The sequence below is a fragment of the Eleutherodactylus coqui genome, chromosome 12, assembly GCF_035609145.1.
Source record: "Eleutherodactylus coqui strain aEleCoq1 chromosome 12, aEleCoq1.hap1, whole genome shotgun sequence".
In the NCBI taxonomy this organism is placed as follows: domain Eukaryota; kingdom Metazoa; phylum Chordata; class Amphibia; order Anura; family Eleutherodactylidae; genus Eleutherodactylus; species Eleutherodactylus coqui.
In genome coordinates, this window is record NC_089848.1 from 118,663,234 (window position 1) to 118,678,747 (window position 15,514).

A 15,514-nucleotide genomic window follows, 5' to 3' on the forward strand; every position below is an offset into this window, starting at 1 on the left:
TTTCAAGTAGTGTAGCTAGAGCTTATTTTCAGGGAAGGACTTATATTTTAAACCTCCCCAAAATCAAGGTAGGGCTTATTATTGGCATAGGTCTTATTTTCAGGGAAAGACTGTATAATAAACAATAACTTCACAATCACTTTAGTCTATAGTACAGCGTACAATAACCGTGACATCAGTACCCTATATGACAAAATGCTTGCCTAGCACTTTAGGCTCCTCTCATTAAAGAAGTTGGCCATGACTGGATAAACGTGGTGGCTTTCTTCCACAAAACAGCGCCACACCTGTCCACAGGTTGTTGGTGTAATTTCAGCTCAGACCCATTCAGTTCAATAGAGCTGCACTGCTATACACAACTTGTGGTCAGGTGTGGTGACGCTTCTGTGAGAAAGCCACCTTTAACAAATGCGACAGTGTGGACTGGGCAGGAAGTGGTTAAAATAGCCAAAAGTTATAGTGTGAGTCAAGCCATAAGAAATGGACCCTGGAGACAAGTGAGAGCGTTGGCAGAGCGACTGGCCTTCTGCTGGAGCTTTCAGACCATCACTGGGTCCGAGCGGCTTCTTCTGGTGGCCAGTGGCCATAATGATACTAGTTATGTGAAAAGGCCACATGTTCTGTCCTGCAGGAAACACATCACACAGATGAGGAAACCCCGGAGGATGAAAACAATGCAGATGACCCCGTATGCCACCAGCTTGTAGATGTTATTGCATGATTGGAGAATCTGCAAAAATTATATGAAGAAGCTGCACAAATAGCGATCCCTAAGGGTGATCAATGAGTGGAACAGGTTGCCACGGGAGGTGGTGAATTCTCCTTCAAACAGGGGCTGGGATGATTTAGTGATCCTGCACTGAGCAGGGGGTTGGACTCGATGACCCCGGAGGTCCCTTCCAACTCTACCGTTCTACGACCATGCAACAGGACGACCATGAACAGCTGCAATGAGCCGACAACGCAGCACAACGTCCGTACAGGTTTGTGCTAGAAGACAGCAGAATGTTTTCCAGAACGCTGTATAAGGGTGACTGCCCACTACAGTTTTTTTTCACTAGGAAATTTGCAACGTTTTTTTTCTGCAGGGGACTATGGGACTTGTAAAGCTAAAATCGCGATATCGCGGTAAATTGCGATTTTAACATTACAAGTCCCATAGTCCCCTGCAGAAAAAAAAATGCTGCGAATTTCCTAGTGAAAAAAAACTGTAGTGGGCAGTCACCCTTATACAGCGTTCTGGAAAACATTCTGCTGTCTTCTAGCACAAACCTGTACGGACGTTGTGCTGCGTTGTCGGCTCGTTGCAGCTCTTCATGGTCGTCCTGTTGCATGGTCGTAGAACGATAGAGTTGGAAGGGACCTCCGGGGTCATCGAGTCCAACCCCCTGCTCAGTGCAGGATCACTAAATCATCCCAGCCCCTGTTTGAAGGAGAATTCACCACCTCCCGTGGCAACCTGTTCCACTCATTGATCACCCTGACAAAAAGTATTGGCTTGTTCCAGCTGCTCACGGTCGTCCTGCTGTGTTCTCTTTACCTTTCGGATGCTCATGGAGGTCCTGCTGCATTGTGCTCACAGCCCAGATGTTCATACATGTCCTGCCGCAATATTGGCAGCTCTTCACAGACGTCCTGCTGTGTTGTCGGCTCATTCCAGCAGTTCACATCCCGATGAAAATGTTATAATATGGGATTTATGGCGGTTTGTAATGCCCCCAGCTGCAGCACGCTGTCCCTCGTCAGTCAGTAGTTTTATCTTTGCCAAAGCCTGTCATGTAAACGTCTCGATGGGCAACTAATGCCAATCGTCAGTATGTGCTGGGGACATTTATCATATGGGGCCAATCACCGCGCCGTTTACTACCGGAGAGACTCTATATAGTGAATACATGGACTGTGCTCCAAGGGAAATGAAGGAAGCACTTGCAGTGGAAACTTTATTCAAAATCTGCCCACTAGATGTCACTGTTTCAGTATCATTTCCATAGCTGGTCGTGCCACAACTGATTTGTAGGCTTCCTTCCAGCAGGTGGCACTACAGAGACACTTTTCTATTGTTTAACCCCTTAAGGACCAGGCGGTTTTGGTTTTAAAGTACATTTTTTAGAGATTTTACCCATGTGGTGTTTTTTTCCTGCTTTACAGTTTTATTGGGGGTAAAAAGCTAAAAAAAAGATTTTTTTAAACTTAATTTTTTTTAATTAGCATATTTACGCTAAAATAAAGTATGAGAACAGGTTCTTCATTTTGTTTTGGAGTTTTGATGCATAATACGTATAGTTTGGATTACGGGGCAGATACGGCGACGGTTTGGGGTCATTTTCTTTTTTTAAGTATATATTTTTCCACCTCTGTCCCCCAGGATGTCAGATACCTCTTTTTTTTCTCTTTATTTCACATTTTTTTTGCTGTAGCTGGGGCGTCCATAGGAGCCGCACCCAAAGGAGCCCCAGTTACAGGGGAAACATCTCTTTGTAATGACAATAGTCACTGGCAGAGCTGATCTGGATCTGCTCGGACACCCCAGCTCTGCTCCCTTCTCCTTTGGGTCCTCTGCCTCATCTGACAGCTGAGGACCTGACCTCCTCCTGCTTGACTGCAGGAGCAGAGGCTTTAATCCTGCGCCGTACATTTACCTCGCCTGGTCCTTAAGGGGTTAATTGCACATCATTTGTACAGCACACCTCTAGGGACATCAGTGAACATTGAAGGGGCACTCCGCCTGGAGCATCCCCCAACAGTCACCTCATTAGGACATATATATATCGTAGTGATTCCCAATCGGTGTCCGCGAGAACCTGCCATGGTGGCCGCAGCTCTAAGGGCTCCTGAATGGGGAACCCGACCCGTCCGTGTGCAGCCGGCCTAAAAGCACAAGAACGCTTATCGCTGGGCCGCGCTGTCGGGCGCCTGCGTCCAGCAGGTCATTTCGTGTAAGGCTACACTCACAAGAGCGTAAATCTTACGCGGGTTTTTTATTTTGCGAGACGCACAAAACTCGCGAGGGTATGAACGCCATTCTTTTGAGCGGAGTCATACACACGATTGATGTTCTGTCTCTTCTCACCCCGCGAACGCATCGCCCGCTGTTCCCCCTGGGACGGTCACACGCGCGGCACGCCGTCCGATGAGCACACGAGTGCGATGTGATGATTCTCCAACGAGTGTGAAACAAAAGTCGGAGGATCACAACTTCAGGGAGGTGATGCGAGGCACGAACAACGGCCCGCACCCGCAGGTAAACCGCTCATTGACAAACGCGTTATCGCGGTCGCCCGTGTGAAGGCAAGCTAACAGGTCTGTTAGTGGAGGGCGGGGGGCGCACAGCGAGACCGCTCCATGTTGGGGGAACCGGGGCAGTGAGGCCGCATACTAAAGGAGCTCTCCTACCGGGACAAGGCCTTCTTAGGCCACACACACATAAGCACATTTGCGCAATGGGCGTTGCGTTTTTCCCCATGCCTGTACATGTGTTACTGTATTTTTTGCGCGCATGAAAGAACACGCAAGCACGCCCCCATGGGCAACTAAGTTAAATGGGTTTAATACGTGTTCTGTTCGCGCTCATTATAGAACGTGCTGCGTATTGTTTTACGGAAATTAAATGTGAACGCAAAATACCCTGATGTGAACAAACCCACTGAGATCAGCGGCTCCTCACTGCGTATTGTGCGCAAATCCGTTCATGTAAATAAGCCGTTAGAAGGACCGCCCCTTAATCAGCGGATCTGTGAGCCCTGCAATCATGTGTTCCCTGCAGTGGCTATCGCACTCCACGGCGCCAATCTAAACGAGCGGGTGACCGTGTAATAGCCTGGTTGGTCGATCGGGGGCGCCCTCCGTGACGTGCAGATAGCGGTTTTGCACCAAGTGCGATATGACCACACGCTTTGAATATATCCTGACACACCGGGAAAACCCAACCACACGGAACCGCCAGCTCGCCGAATCCACACATAGTGTTGTAGATCGGCGTCGGGTCCTGACAGGTTTGGCGTAGGGCAGGCTCACACGAGCGTAATGTCATCACGTAATACGCGGTGAATGGAGTCAGTGAAAGTACATGGATTTTCTTTGACTCGCTCACACTAGCGGTTTTTTTTATTGCGCATAATACGCGTGAGCCCGACCTTACTCTGAACACGGGGCCAAACATCCGTCTATGGCGGGCAATAACATCACTGCCAGCGGCCATATTTACTGATATACAGAGTACGAGGGCGGGTGTAGAACCACAACCCTCAGCATGCACTGTATTGCCAATGACTGCGGCGGCTCGCTGGCGGATGTGCGCAATTGTTTTTGTTTTTTTAATGTTTGTATTTCCGGCGCCATCGCTAAGCGATGACTTGGGCACCCGCAGCAATGTTACACAGTAACACAATGTTACTTGCATATGGGCCTGCGGGTCGGACGGCCTAAATTGACTTCCATGGAGGCTGTCCACGCAGGGTCCGTGGCAAAATGGAGCATGCTGCGATTTTTCTTCGGCTCACGGAATACGTAATTTGTGAAGTGTGAAGGAAAAAGCGAAAGTTCCTTCCTTTCAATGCCCGCCTTTTGCTGCGGACGCCGATTCCGCAATTGGAATCTGTTTCTGTGAGACCTCCCTAAGACATACAAAGGGTGCCGGACCAACTGAGACGTGTGGTGCACCGCGCCGGCCTATTAATGGCACCACATACGCATCAGCCCGGTGGGTCGCCCTCCACCTCAACGGTGAACCCCACCGCACTGCCACCCTGAGCTGCCCGCGCCCCTTTGTTAGACCTCCTGGACAGTGAGAACGCCGTGTCTTGGCACAACCCCTCATCTTCATTCTGGATCGCTTTTGGTGACATTTGGGGACTTTGGAGAACAATGACCACCTTCCACACAGCTACGGCTTATTCGCGCTCCCTATTCTTATGCCCGTCTGCCGTCCATATCGCCAACGGGCAGCACGCGGATCCCTGACTTTAATGGGTCTTCTCAGACATGTGATTTTTCACGGACGAGTCATCTGTGGGGAAAAAAACTGGCATCATGTCCTGGGATGAGAATGGGATATACAAGGTCTACCAGCTCATGTAGAAGCCTGAACCCCGATGCCCTGTACCCCATGATTGGTGCCAGCACCTCGATGCCCTGTACCTCTGGTTCCTGTCCCTCCCTGCCCTCTACCCCTGGTGTGTGCACCCTGCTGCCCTGTATCCCATGACTGGTTCCTGCACCCCTGTGCTGTACCCCACGACTGGTGCCTGTACCCCACAACTGGTGCCAGCACTCCTGCCCTGTACCCTTGGTGCCCACATCAATACTTGTGGGTTATCTGTCACCACTTTTTAAAATTAATTTCACAAATGTTTCACCAATACATATTCATAAAAACACGCTATTTCTAAAGGCCGATGTCCGCGGGCGTATGCGTACAATGCCCCACGGGCGTATGCGTACAATGCCCCACGGGCGTATGCCTAAAATGCCCCACGGGCGTATGCGTAAAATGCCCCACGGGCGTATGCGTAAAATGCCGCAGGGTTCCCGTGCTGTTTTATACATACACAGCCCATATGCTCTGCTGGCAGACCGTGTGTGGGCGGGGTATGCACTGCGCATGTTGGGAATCTGACGTCACGGATGTGCGCAGTGTGACTTTTTATTTTATTTTTCTACATGTAGGCCTCACGGGGCGTCTGCAAAAATGCTGCGTTTACAGCTAAAACCGCGGCGCATTCATTTAATGGGAGACGCAGCTGAGAACGCCCAAAGATAGAAGCTGCAGCGCCGTCAGCCTGTGTGAGCCGAGCGCTGCAATGAGCGGGAGCCTCGCACAGCGTATAGTGCAGCGCTAACCGCGGTACAAGAACGCCTGCGTGAGGGCGGCCAGGGGGGGTGTTTTTTAAGGGGGTCATTTGTGGGGTCTCTGCCATCCGGGCCCTCTGAGCCGCTGCATGCAGGAAAACAAAATGTTCCTCAAAATACTAATAATTCATGTTAGATTTGTGCGGCTCCTAAATGGTTAAACGTTAATACGGCGCGCCGCACACTGAGGGACTCTGCATGTGGGAGTGCGCCCCTCTGCCCGGCCGGCGTCCGCACGTACCGGTATTTCTCATACTGCGGATGGGCCGCGCAGCTCGCCGTCAGACATGCGCAGTATTACAGGTTTTTAAATATACCTGTTTTTCGCGCCGTTGCTAGGCGATGATGTGAAATCTGCGACCTTTCTGCAATATCAGTTGTGGAGGGGCCGCCGGTCGGACAGCTTCAATGGGAGCCGTCCGCGTAAAAACAGAACATGCTGCGCTTTGTCCTTCGCAAGCAGAAACTGCCATTGATTTGCGCCCGCGTGCAGAAGAAGCGTCTCCGCAGCCTGTGATAACGGGATCGGCTGCAGAGCCGCGGGGCGGACGCCGACTGCGTGTCTCCATACCTGTGATAACGGGATCGGCTGCAGAGCCGCGGGGCGGACGCCGACTGCGTGTCTGCATACCTGTGATAACGGGATCGGCTGCAGAGCCGCGGGGCGGACGCCGACTGCGTGTGTCCATACCTGTGATAACGGGATCGGCTGCAGAGCCGCGGGGCGGACGCCGACTGCGTGTCTCCATACCTGTGATAACGGGATCGGCTGCAGAGCCGCGGGGCGGACGCCGACTGCGTGTGTCCATACCTGTGATAACGGGATCGGCTGCAGAGCCGCGGGGCGGACGCCGACTGCGTGTCTGCATACCTGTGATAACGGGATCGGCTGCAGAGCCGCGGGGCGGACGCCGACTGCGTGTCTGCATACCTGTGATAACGGGATCGGCTGCAGAGCCGCGGGGCGGACGCCGACTGCGTGTGTCCATACCTGTGATAACGGGATCGGCTGCAGAGCCGCGGGGCGGACGCCGACTGCGTGTCTCCATACCTGTGATAACGGGATCGGCTGCAGAGCCGCGGGGCGGACGCCGACTGCGTGTCTCCATACCTGTGATAACGGGATCGGCTGCAGAGCCGCGGGGCGGACGCCGACTGCGTGTCTCCATACCTGTGATAACGGGATCGGCTGCAGAGCCGCGGTGCCGACGCCGACTGCGTGTCTCCGAAATGCGAATCCATCCACATGTAGCCGGACAAAAGCTAACAGTTGGAGATCCATGTCTCATCACCCGGGTCCGCAGAGCTCACAGACTGCAGTTGAAAATGTGGGGGAAAAAAATGACCATTTATTCTAAATTTTCCCCAATTTTGGTGCTTTTAATAAATCTACACAAATTCTATCGGCTTATTTGTACCACCTGGATGAAGAACAAGACGTGGCGAAGGAACGACGCCAGGACCACCGGGAGGTGCAGAACCTTTACGGGGTCATTCTGGTACATCTCAGATTTCCAAAATTTTGCCCAGCCACTAAGGGGCCAACAGGCTCCATCACTAAGGGGCCAACAGGCCCGGCCGCTAAGGGGTTAAACGTCTGTATTTCTCCAAAACACAAATATTAATAATATTATTCTGGTGCCACAAAATATCCCGTAAGATTATAGAACATCGGAAAAGTGGTGACAGACAACCCACAAGTCCCCCCCTGTACCCTCGGTGCCCGCACCCCTGCTCTGTACCCTCGGTGCCCGCACCCCTGCTCTGTACCCTCGGTGCCCCCTGATCGGTGCCCGCACCCCCTGACCTGTACCGTCGGTGCCCCCTGATCGGTGCCCGCACCCCCTGACCTGTACCGCCGGTGCCCCCTGATCGGTGCCCGCACTCCCTACCCTGTACCCCCGGTGCCCGCACTTCCCCACCATGTCCCCCCTCTCCGTGCTTCCTTCTCCCCCCGCCCCTCCTCCTCCTCCCGTTCTCCACTCCCCTCCCGCCTCCTCCATGGACTCCGCCGTCTCCCCAGCAGTGTAGTCAGTCCTCGGGGCTCATGCGGGGGCTCAGCATGCAGTGTGTCGGCAGAAGACCCTCCCGGACCAAGTCCCAGGAGCGGATCCAGGAGGAGGCCAGCCGGGTCGTCACCCAGATGAACAGCTCCTGGCTGGGTAGGAGTCGGGCGGGCGCTGCGGGCACTCCCCGGGGGGTTGGGGGGCTCCCTGCTGGGGGCCCGGGGGTCACCTACCTGCGGCACTCACCGATCTGTCCGAGGAGTAACTTTCCAATCTGTGGCTCTCCAGCTGTGCTGAGACTACAACTCCCGGCATGCTTTGCACGTGACAAGCTGTGAGTCTGCTGGGGGTTGTAGTTCTCCAGCAGCTGGAGCTGCACGGATCGGACGGTTCTCTTCTGTGACCTCCATCCAGTGAGACGAGCAGCAGCCGGTGGTTACCGGACGCCTTCCTGTAGGCACTGCTATGGCAGCGACTGGACGGACCGGACCCGTCCGCTGGGAATGGGCTCAGACTGTCGCGATAACCCGTGCGGCAGGTGCATGGCTGCCGGCTGGTGGTCACTGGCACTACCCACCGACATGGTGCAAGGAAGGAAGTGAAGTTCTGTGATTGGATTGGCACCAGGGTTGTACCCTTCTATGTGGGCACTGTGACCCATGCACTGGGCACAGACCTGTATGGACCTGCCTGACCACACTGACATGTAATGGGCGCTGTGTTATACCCATCTATGTGGGCACTGTACACATGCATTGGGCTGACTTGTACCCATTTTACATGGGCACAGTGACACGTACTGGGCACAGACTTGTACTGGTCTGCTTGGGCACTGTGATACATGTACTAGACACTGAGTTGTACTCTTTTACAAGGGCATTGAGCTGTACCCGTCTATGCGGGCACTGTGGCATGTGCACTGAGTTGAACCCATGCGGGCACTGTGGCATGTGCATTGGCCACTGAGTGGGTCAAGTAGCCATGTGGCCCTATCTATATTCTTGGACAGCCGAGGTTGTTCCTGTTGTGCCCAGAGTCATAACATAGATTCCCTAACCGCCAGAGCAGAATCCGCCCTCCCCACCCCCACCATGCGCCATTTATAATACTCTGCTGCCAGATAGTGATTCACTGCAATACTCCAGCAATACCAGCCAGACTGCAGTGCGCTGTGAACAGTGAAGTGACGCAGTAGCTGATTGGTGGAGATGAAAGAGACCGGGACCCGCAGCAATCAGATGTCGATGGCCTAACGAGAGGCAAGGGGTTTTAGCTGATAGAACTGTATATACACAATGGATGGGAGACCGCTGTGGGCATGTTGTGTGACCTGTGCAGGGAGGGGAGGAGGTGAGCTGCAACCATCATTTATTGTAAATGGTGGATCCTATATTAGGCTAATTTCACGTGGCGAGTGTGATATCGCTGCGGCAAAATCGCATAAGTTCGTGGGTTGAGATGCGATATTTTGGAGGCCCCATAGAGTAACATGAGCGAGAAAAAAAGACTTATCGCAGCAAGGTAACATGCCGGGATTTTTTTTTCCACGCCCCATCACAAGTAAAAACCTCGCCCGTTTAAAGGAAGACCTTGAAATACGCGGCCTTCATATTACAGCGACTTCACACGCTCTCGCATCGCTGGAAATCACATCGTGTGAGACCGGTCTCCATATAGGGGCCTCTCGGTGTAATCCTGCCTGTGATGGTAGTGAGGTGACGGCTGAGCAGGACGTGTCAGACTGGTGTTAAGCCTGGTGGTCGGGGGGAGAACTGCAGGATTATGGAAAAATTAAAAGTAACAAAAAAGCCTTAAAAATGTTTAAAGGGATTTTTCAGGAATTAAAAAAGTTAAAAAGGTCTAAAATCAATAAAAAAAATTGAATGCTCCACTGTCCCGCCCAGGAACCCAGCAGCGGTGGGCGGTCACATGGCATTCATTGCGCACATGGCCGCTCAGCCACTCACAGACGTCAGCTCGCCATAGAAGAATAACCTGTGATTGGCCGAGCGGCCAAGTACAACCTGACTGCCTGCTTCCTCCAGGGTCTCTGTGCGGTGGGCACCGGGGTGCAACGCTGGATGGGCAGCGGCTGGGATCGGTGAATGTTCAGTTTTCTGTTTTTTTTAAAGGCCCTTTCAGCATTTTTTAATGTCCTGGAGAACCCCTTCAGGGTTTATGTCCACGGACGTATGTGTAAAACGCCGCGGGGGTCTCACATACGGAGCACTTGGCCTCTGCGGGCACAGAGCGGGTATGCAGTGCGCATGCCCAGGATTCTGACGTCACGGACACGCACAGTGTGTTTGTTTTTTTTTTCAAATTCCCCAGTCTGTGCAGAGATGGGCTGCGTTTCGAAATGCTGCCCGCTCATAATGCCTGCGTAGGGGCAGCGGTTTGATATGGAGCCCATAGAAGGGCTCTGGATCGTACACAGAGAAGTAGAGCGTGCTGCCATTTATTTCTCCGCCATATGTAAACGCTGTATCTGCACGCCGGTGTGCGGGGAACAATAAAAGCCCATTGACGTTCATTGCCTCCCTTCGCAGTGTATCACGCACGTGTAATAAGCGGTGAGCGAACCCCCGCGGGCACGAGCCTGATTTCTAGAATATTGTCATTTTCTGACGCTTTCCCTTTAAGCTTGTTGAACTCTACGCACTCCTCCTGTAGGGTTTGCATTCTTGCCAGTCCTGAGAGGTGAGACGGTATATAATACAGCAGGTGAGAATCGTAATCTGGTTTTATGGTTTTGGGGAGTTTTATAGTAAATTGCCAATTGCACTCGGTTATTTTCGTCAGCTCCATTGTAATGAATGGCGCAGCTGCCACTGCCGCTTCATTCAATCCCCTCCTGAGTCTGGGTGGGTTCAGCGAGCCTGCAGACAGAAGTAGGGGACACTGTGAGTAGGTGATAGAAGTCGAACTTGGTACAAGCCCTTTAACCCCTTAACGTAAGCTTACACCCCGGTGCTTAAGGCAATAGTACGTAAACCTGCGTCCTGTGCAATGCGCTGGCCTAGATAGAAGCTGAGCAAGTGCCATCTGGAGCGGGAGTCGGCAGGACTGAGAGCCGGGCACCAGCGGCACCAGCTGGAATCAATATTGATTGCAGCATGTGAAGGGTTTACAAAGGGCATGCGCTCCCTTTGAGAGGTCATTGGCCCATTGCAGTGTCACCGTGGAGTGCCAATGGATTGCCATGGCGTTCAGACGCCATTACCTGGTGCCCGGGTCTGCCAGGCTATATGATACCAATAGTGATAATACAATGCAGTACAGACGTACTGCAAGGTATTATCATAGCGATCATCATGGGTTCAAGTCCCCTACAGGAACAGAAAAAGAAGAGTGTATAAAAGATAGAAATAGTAAAAAAAATGTGGTAAAATAAACTGCAGTAAAAATAACCCTTTTTGCCTTTTTTTAAAGTATCAGCGCATCCTTCACTACTGCAATATATCGAATAGACTATTTATCCTGCATGGAAGAAAAAAAGACATTAAAAAACTCAAACCCGGAGCCAAAACTCCTATTTTGTTCATTCTGCTTCCCAAAAAAACACAATAAAAAGTAATCAAAAAGCCGCATCGATCGCAAAAGGGAATTTTAAAATCTCCTGCTTCCCACGGATCCGTGGCACATCTGCAGCGCCAGCTGTGACTGTGCCACGGATCCCACAGCTTCCATTGACTTCAATGGGAGCCGTCAGTGTAGGACCCACAGACCGTAGAGCTGCGACTTTCCCCTGCGTGTGCGGCGCGTTTGTCGGGAAAAAAATAACATCCGCATGCTTTAACGCTAATGCTGCCTGGGCGGCTGGATGTGCGGATCTGCCAGTGGACATCGGGACTGGGGGCCCATTCAGACACAACAATTATCGCTCAAACCCGTCTTCTGAGCGATGATCGCTGTGTGACTGCGCTGACATCCTGCAGTTTTCGTTAAGCCGTCGCTCATCGTCTGTCAGCGTGCGGACCATCAGCCTCATCGGGGATTCACAGCGGGATACAGCGGATACTATTGTTTCATCCCGCTCCCTGATGACAGGCGGGTATGAAGAACAGAGCGGTCCAGCTGCGTACTCCATACCCCGCTCAGCTGTATAACAGCCGGGCGCTCCGAGCAGAGAACAGCTGGATGCAGAAGACAAGCGGGGCCACCCTGCATGTCTCCTGTACACCCCGCTCGGAGCGGAGAACAGCTGGATGCAGATGACAAGCGGGACCACCCTGCATGTCTCCTGTACACCCCGCTCGGAGCGGAGAACAGCTGGATGCAGAAGACAAGCGGGACCACCCTGCATGTCTCCTGTACACCCCGCTCGGAGCAGAGAACAGCTGGATGCAGAAGACAAGCGAGACCACCCTGCATGTCTCCTGTACACCCCGCTCGGAGCAGAGAACAGCTGGATGCAGAAGACAAGTGGGGACACCCTGCATGTCTTCTGTACACCCCGCTCGGAGCGGAGAACAGCTGGATGCAGAAGACAAGCGAGACCACCCTGCATATCTCCTGTACACCCCGCTCGGAGCGGAGAACAGCTGGATGCAGATGACAAGCGGGACCACCCTGCATGTCTCCTGTACACCCCGCTCGGAGCGGAGAACAGCTGGATGCAGAAGACAAGCGAGACCACCCTGCATGTCTTCTTCATCCTCCGCTCGGAGCGCAAGGTGATCGCTCAACGTTTGACCGATCACCCTGCGCTGTAAGTGACACAATGATTATCGCTCATAATTGGCCTTTGGTCCGAGAGAAAACTCGCTTGTGTGAATTAACCCGTTTAAATGAACGGTTTCCCACGATTTCTGTCGATCTCGGAGTCGGACATAACTCGCACGGGAAGATTGCCGTTGTGAATACCGCCGGGTTATCTGCGCCCCCTACTCAGATCCCCATCTATAGCGGTGCCCATTTGTCCATGATCGGCGGCCCGGGTTGTTGGTGCTGCACCCAGATGATTGTGCAGCATTTTAGGGTGTGTTCCCATGGGCGGGCGCCCCTCCGTCCGTGTGCTCTGCGATGACCGCACTTCTGTATGCTCTATTCTTGTTCGAGACCCGCGTGAAAATAAATCATTCTACGATTTCTTTTTCCGTTTCGCAGCTTAAGGACGAGAGAAACCTTCCCAGTGTAAACAAACCGTTACAAATAATTCGCCGCCTTTTCACGTGCGTTTTATACGTTTCACGCTGCACAAAACTCGTATGATGATCTCGCCTGTGTGATGCCCCCTCAGACTGGCGTCACACGGGCGTAAGCGTATTCTCACCACATATTTGCATTCACATCCGTGTGTTTTGCTGTACCTTTGTCCACGGACAAAAACACATAACCGCGCTCCCGTTCATTGAGATGCGCAATTAAGTTAATTAGGTCAATATGTGGTGTTTTATGCGCAAATGTGAAGGAAAATGGAGAGTGACGAAACTGCATGAGCGGGAAAATCACTTCTGTGAACGAACCCAATAAAATCAGTGTGTTGTTTTCACTGCGTATTCGGCGCTAACATACGTTTGCGGGACGCGGGCCTGAAGGCGGCTCTACACAGGCGAAGATCACGTACGATTTCTGTTGTAAGATGCAGATAAATTGCGCTGGAAAAGAACCTCTTATTTTCGCTGGTTACGTTTATGTCCAATTATTCTGTCAGCGATGCTGCAAGAAAGAAGAGCTGCAGCATTTAGGCCATTCTGTTTAGGATTTGGCCATTCTTCCCTATCAGAGCAAAAAAAATAAAGAATAACCGCGCCGCGCTCGCATGTACTTGTGGGTTTGATGCTAGTATAACGCGAATAATGGTTCATTTTGATGCATGTGAAAATTGCAAATGCGGTAAGTGCGTCACACTTACATAAACATCACGGCTTTGTTTTCTGGATTGATATCACAATGGTTTTCAACTTGTCCGTGTAAATAAAATCCTAGAATGGTAGAGTTGGAAGGGACCCCAGGGCCATCAGGTCCTCCGGGGGTCATCGGGTCCAACTCCCTGCCAATGCAAGATCACTAAATCATCCCAGACAGATGTCTGTCTGGCCTCTGAACACTTCCATCACCTCCCGTGGCAACCTGTTCCATTCATTGATCCCCTCCCTGTCTAATATCTAATCTGTGTCTCCTCCCTTTCAGCTTCATCCCAGACAGATATTTGTCCAGCCTTTGATTGGACACTTCCATTGAAGGAGAACTCCCCACCTCTCGTAGCAACCTGTTCCACTCATTGATCACCTCACTGTCTAATATCTAATCTCTGTCCCCTCCCTTTCAGTTTCATCCCATTGCTTCTAGTCTTTCCTTGTGCAGATGAGAATAGGGCTGATCCCTCTGCACTGTGACAGCCCTTCAGATATTTGTAGACAGCTATTAAGTCTCCTCTCAGCCTTCTCTTCTGCTAAACATTCCCAGATCCTTTACTCGTTCCTCACAGGACATGATTTGCAGACCGCTCACCATCTTGGTGACTCTTCTCTGAACTTGCTCTGGTTTGTCCAGATGAGGTCTGACTAAGGAGGTGTAGAGGGGGGTAATGACCTCACTAAGTGCGGCCTTAATCTATCGGTGATCTTACTCTTTAGGGTGACCGCCCACTATAGTTCTTTTTCACTGCAAAATTCACAGCGTTTTTTTTTCTCATGGGGTCTATGGGACTTGTAATGTTAAAATCGCATCGCGCAAAATTGAAATTTCGCGGTAAATTGCGATTTTGCCGCGATGCGTTTTTAACATTAGAAAGCCCCATAGACACAAGGAAAAAAAAACGCAGCAAATTTGCAAACGCTAGTGGGTAGTCACCCTTAGATGTGGCATTTCTCTGCTGAAGAGTAAAATGCCCAGGTTATACCGGTGGGGAGACACACGTCTGTGACAGCTCTGACTTTCTCCATGTGCTGACACCCCTGCCTATGGTAACTTTTACCCTGCTCTACATGTAATACGGGTCGGGTCTGCACCTATAATGTTTACTGCACCTATCCTACTAGCCCATAAAGCCATAGCCTTCTCCTCCTGTTCTGCGGCCGCACCTCGCACCCTCATTGATCCTGTTTTACTGAACGGAGTGACTTCCACTGCGCTGGGGATTGCAGGATATTCACATAACAAGGGTGTGGTGGCGGCATCTGCCAGGAGTCAGGAGGTTATCAATGAGTCACTGCCACCACACAAGCCCAGAAAGGCTCCTAATAGTTGTTGGAAAGTCATTTAGGCCGTATTCGGACTGTGCGATGGGGGTGCAGCTACAAACGGCATCCACCTGCACCTGAAACGCCTGCATGCTTGCTTTACAGCAGTTTTCAGCGAGGTTACAAGAAACACTGCCACTGCATCAAAAACTGACAAATTGCAGCAAAAACACATGAAATTTTTTAGATTCGTTTTTGGTGCAGTTTTACCTCAACTGTCTGAATGTTCTCACATAACTGATCTTGCGCAAATCCGCACCAAATGGTATAGATCAGGAGGTGTTAGAGGTGTCGGGGATGTCGGAGGTGTCGGGGGTGTCGGGGATGTCGGAGGTGTCGGGGTGTCGGGGATGTCGGAGGTGTCGGAGATGTTGGAGGTGTAGGTTGGGAGGTATAGGTCGAGAAATGGAGGTACAGATATGGAGACGTCAGAGATAAAGTTGGGGAGATAGGAAGAAAACTAAGTTAAAAAGA

At 51.7% G+C, this 15,514-nt stretch overlaps 1 protein-coding gene across 2 annotated transcripts in view; it reads left to right on the plus strand.

The window, feature by feature from the left end:
• The window catches only part of PLCD1 (phospholipase C delta 1), a 112,440-nt gene that overhangs the window by 18,947 nt on the left and 77,979 nt on the right, over positions 1-15,514 (plus strand). Inside the window, exon 1 of one of the 2 annotated variants that reach the window (XM_066584642.1) lies at positions 7,867-8,009. The exons of the other annotated variant lie outside the window; for it this stretch is intronic. Within the exon in view, the coding sequence (XP_066440739.1) occupies positions 7,895-8,009 (115 nt within the window). The 5' untranslated portion in view covers positions 7,867-7,894. Of the gene's footprint in view, positions 1-7,866; positions 8,010-15,514 lie in introns of those variants that run through there. 2 annotated transcript variants of the gene reach the window in all.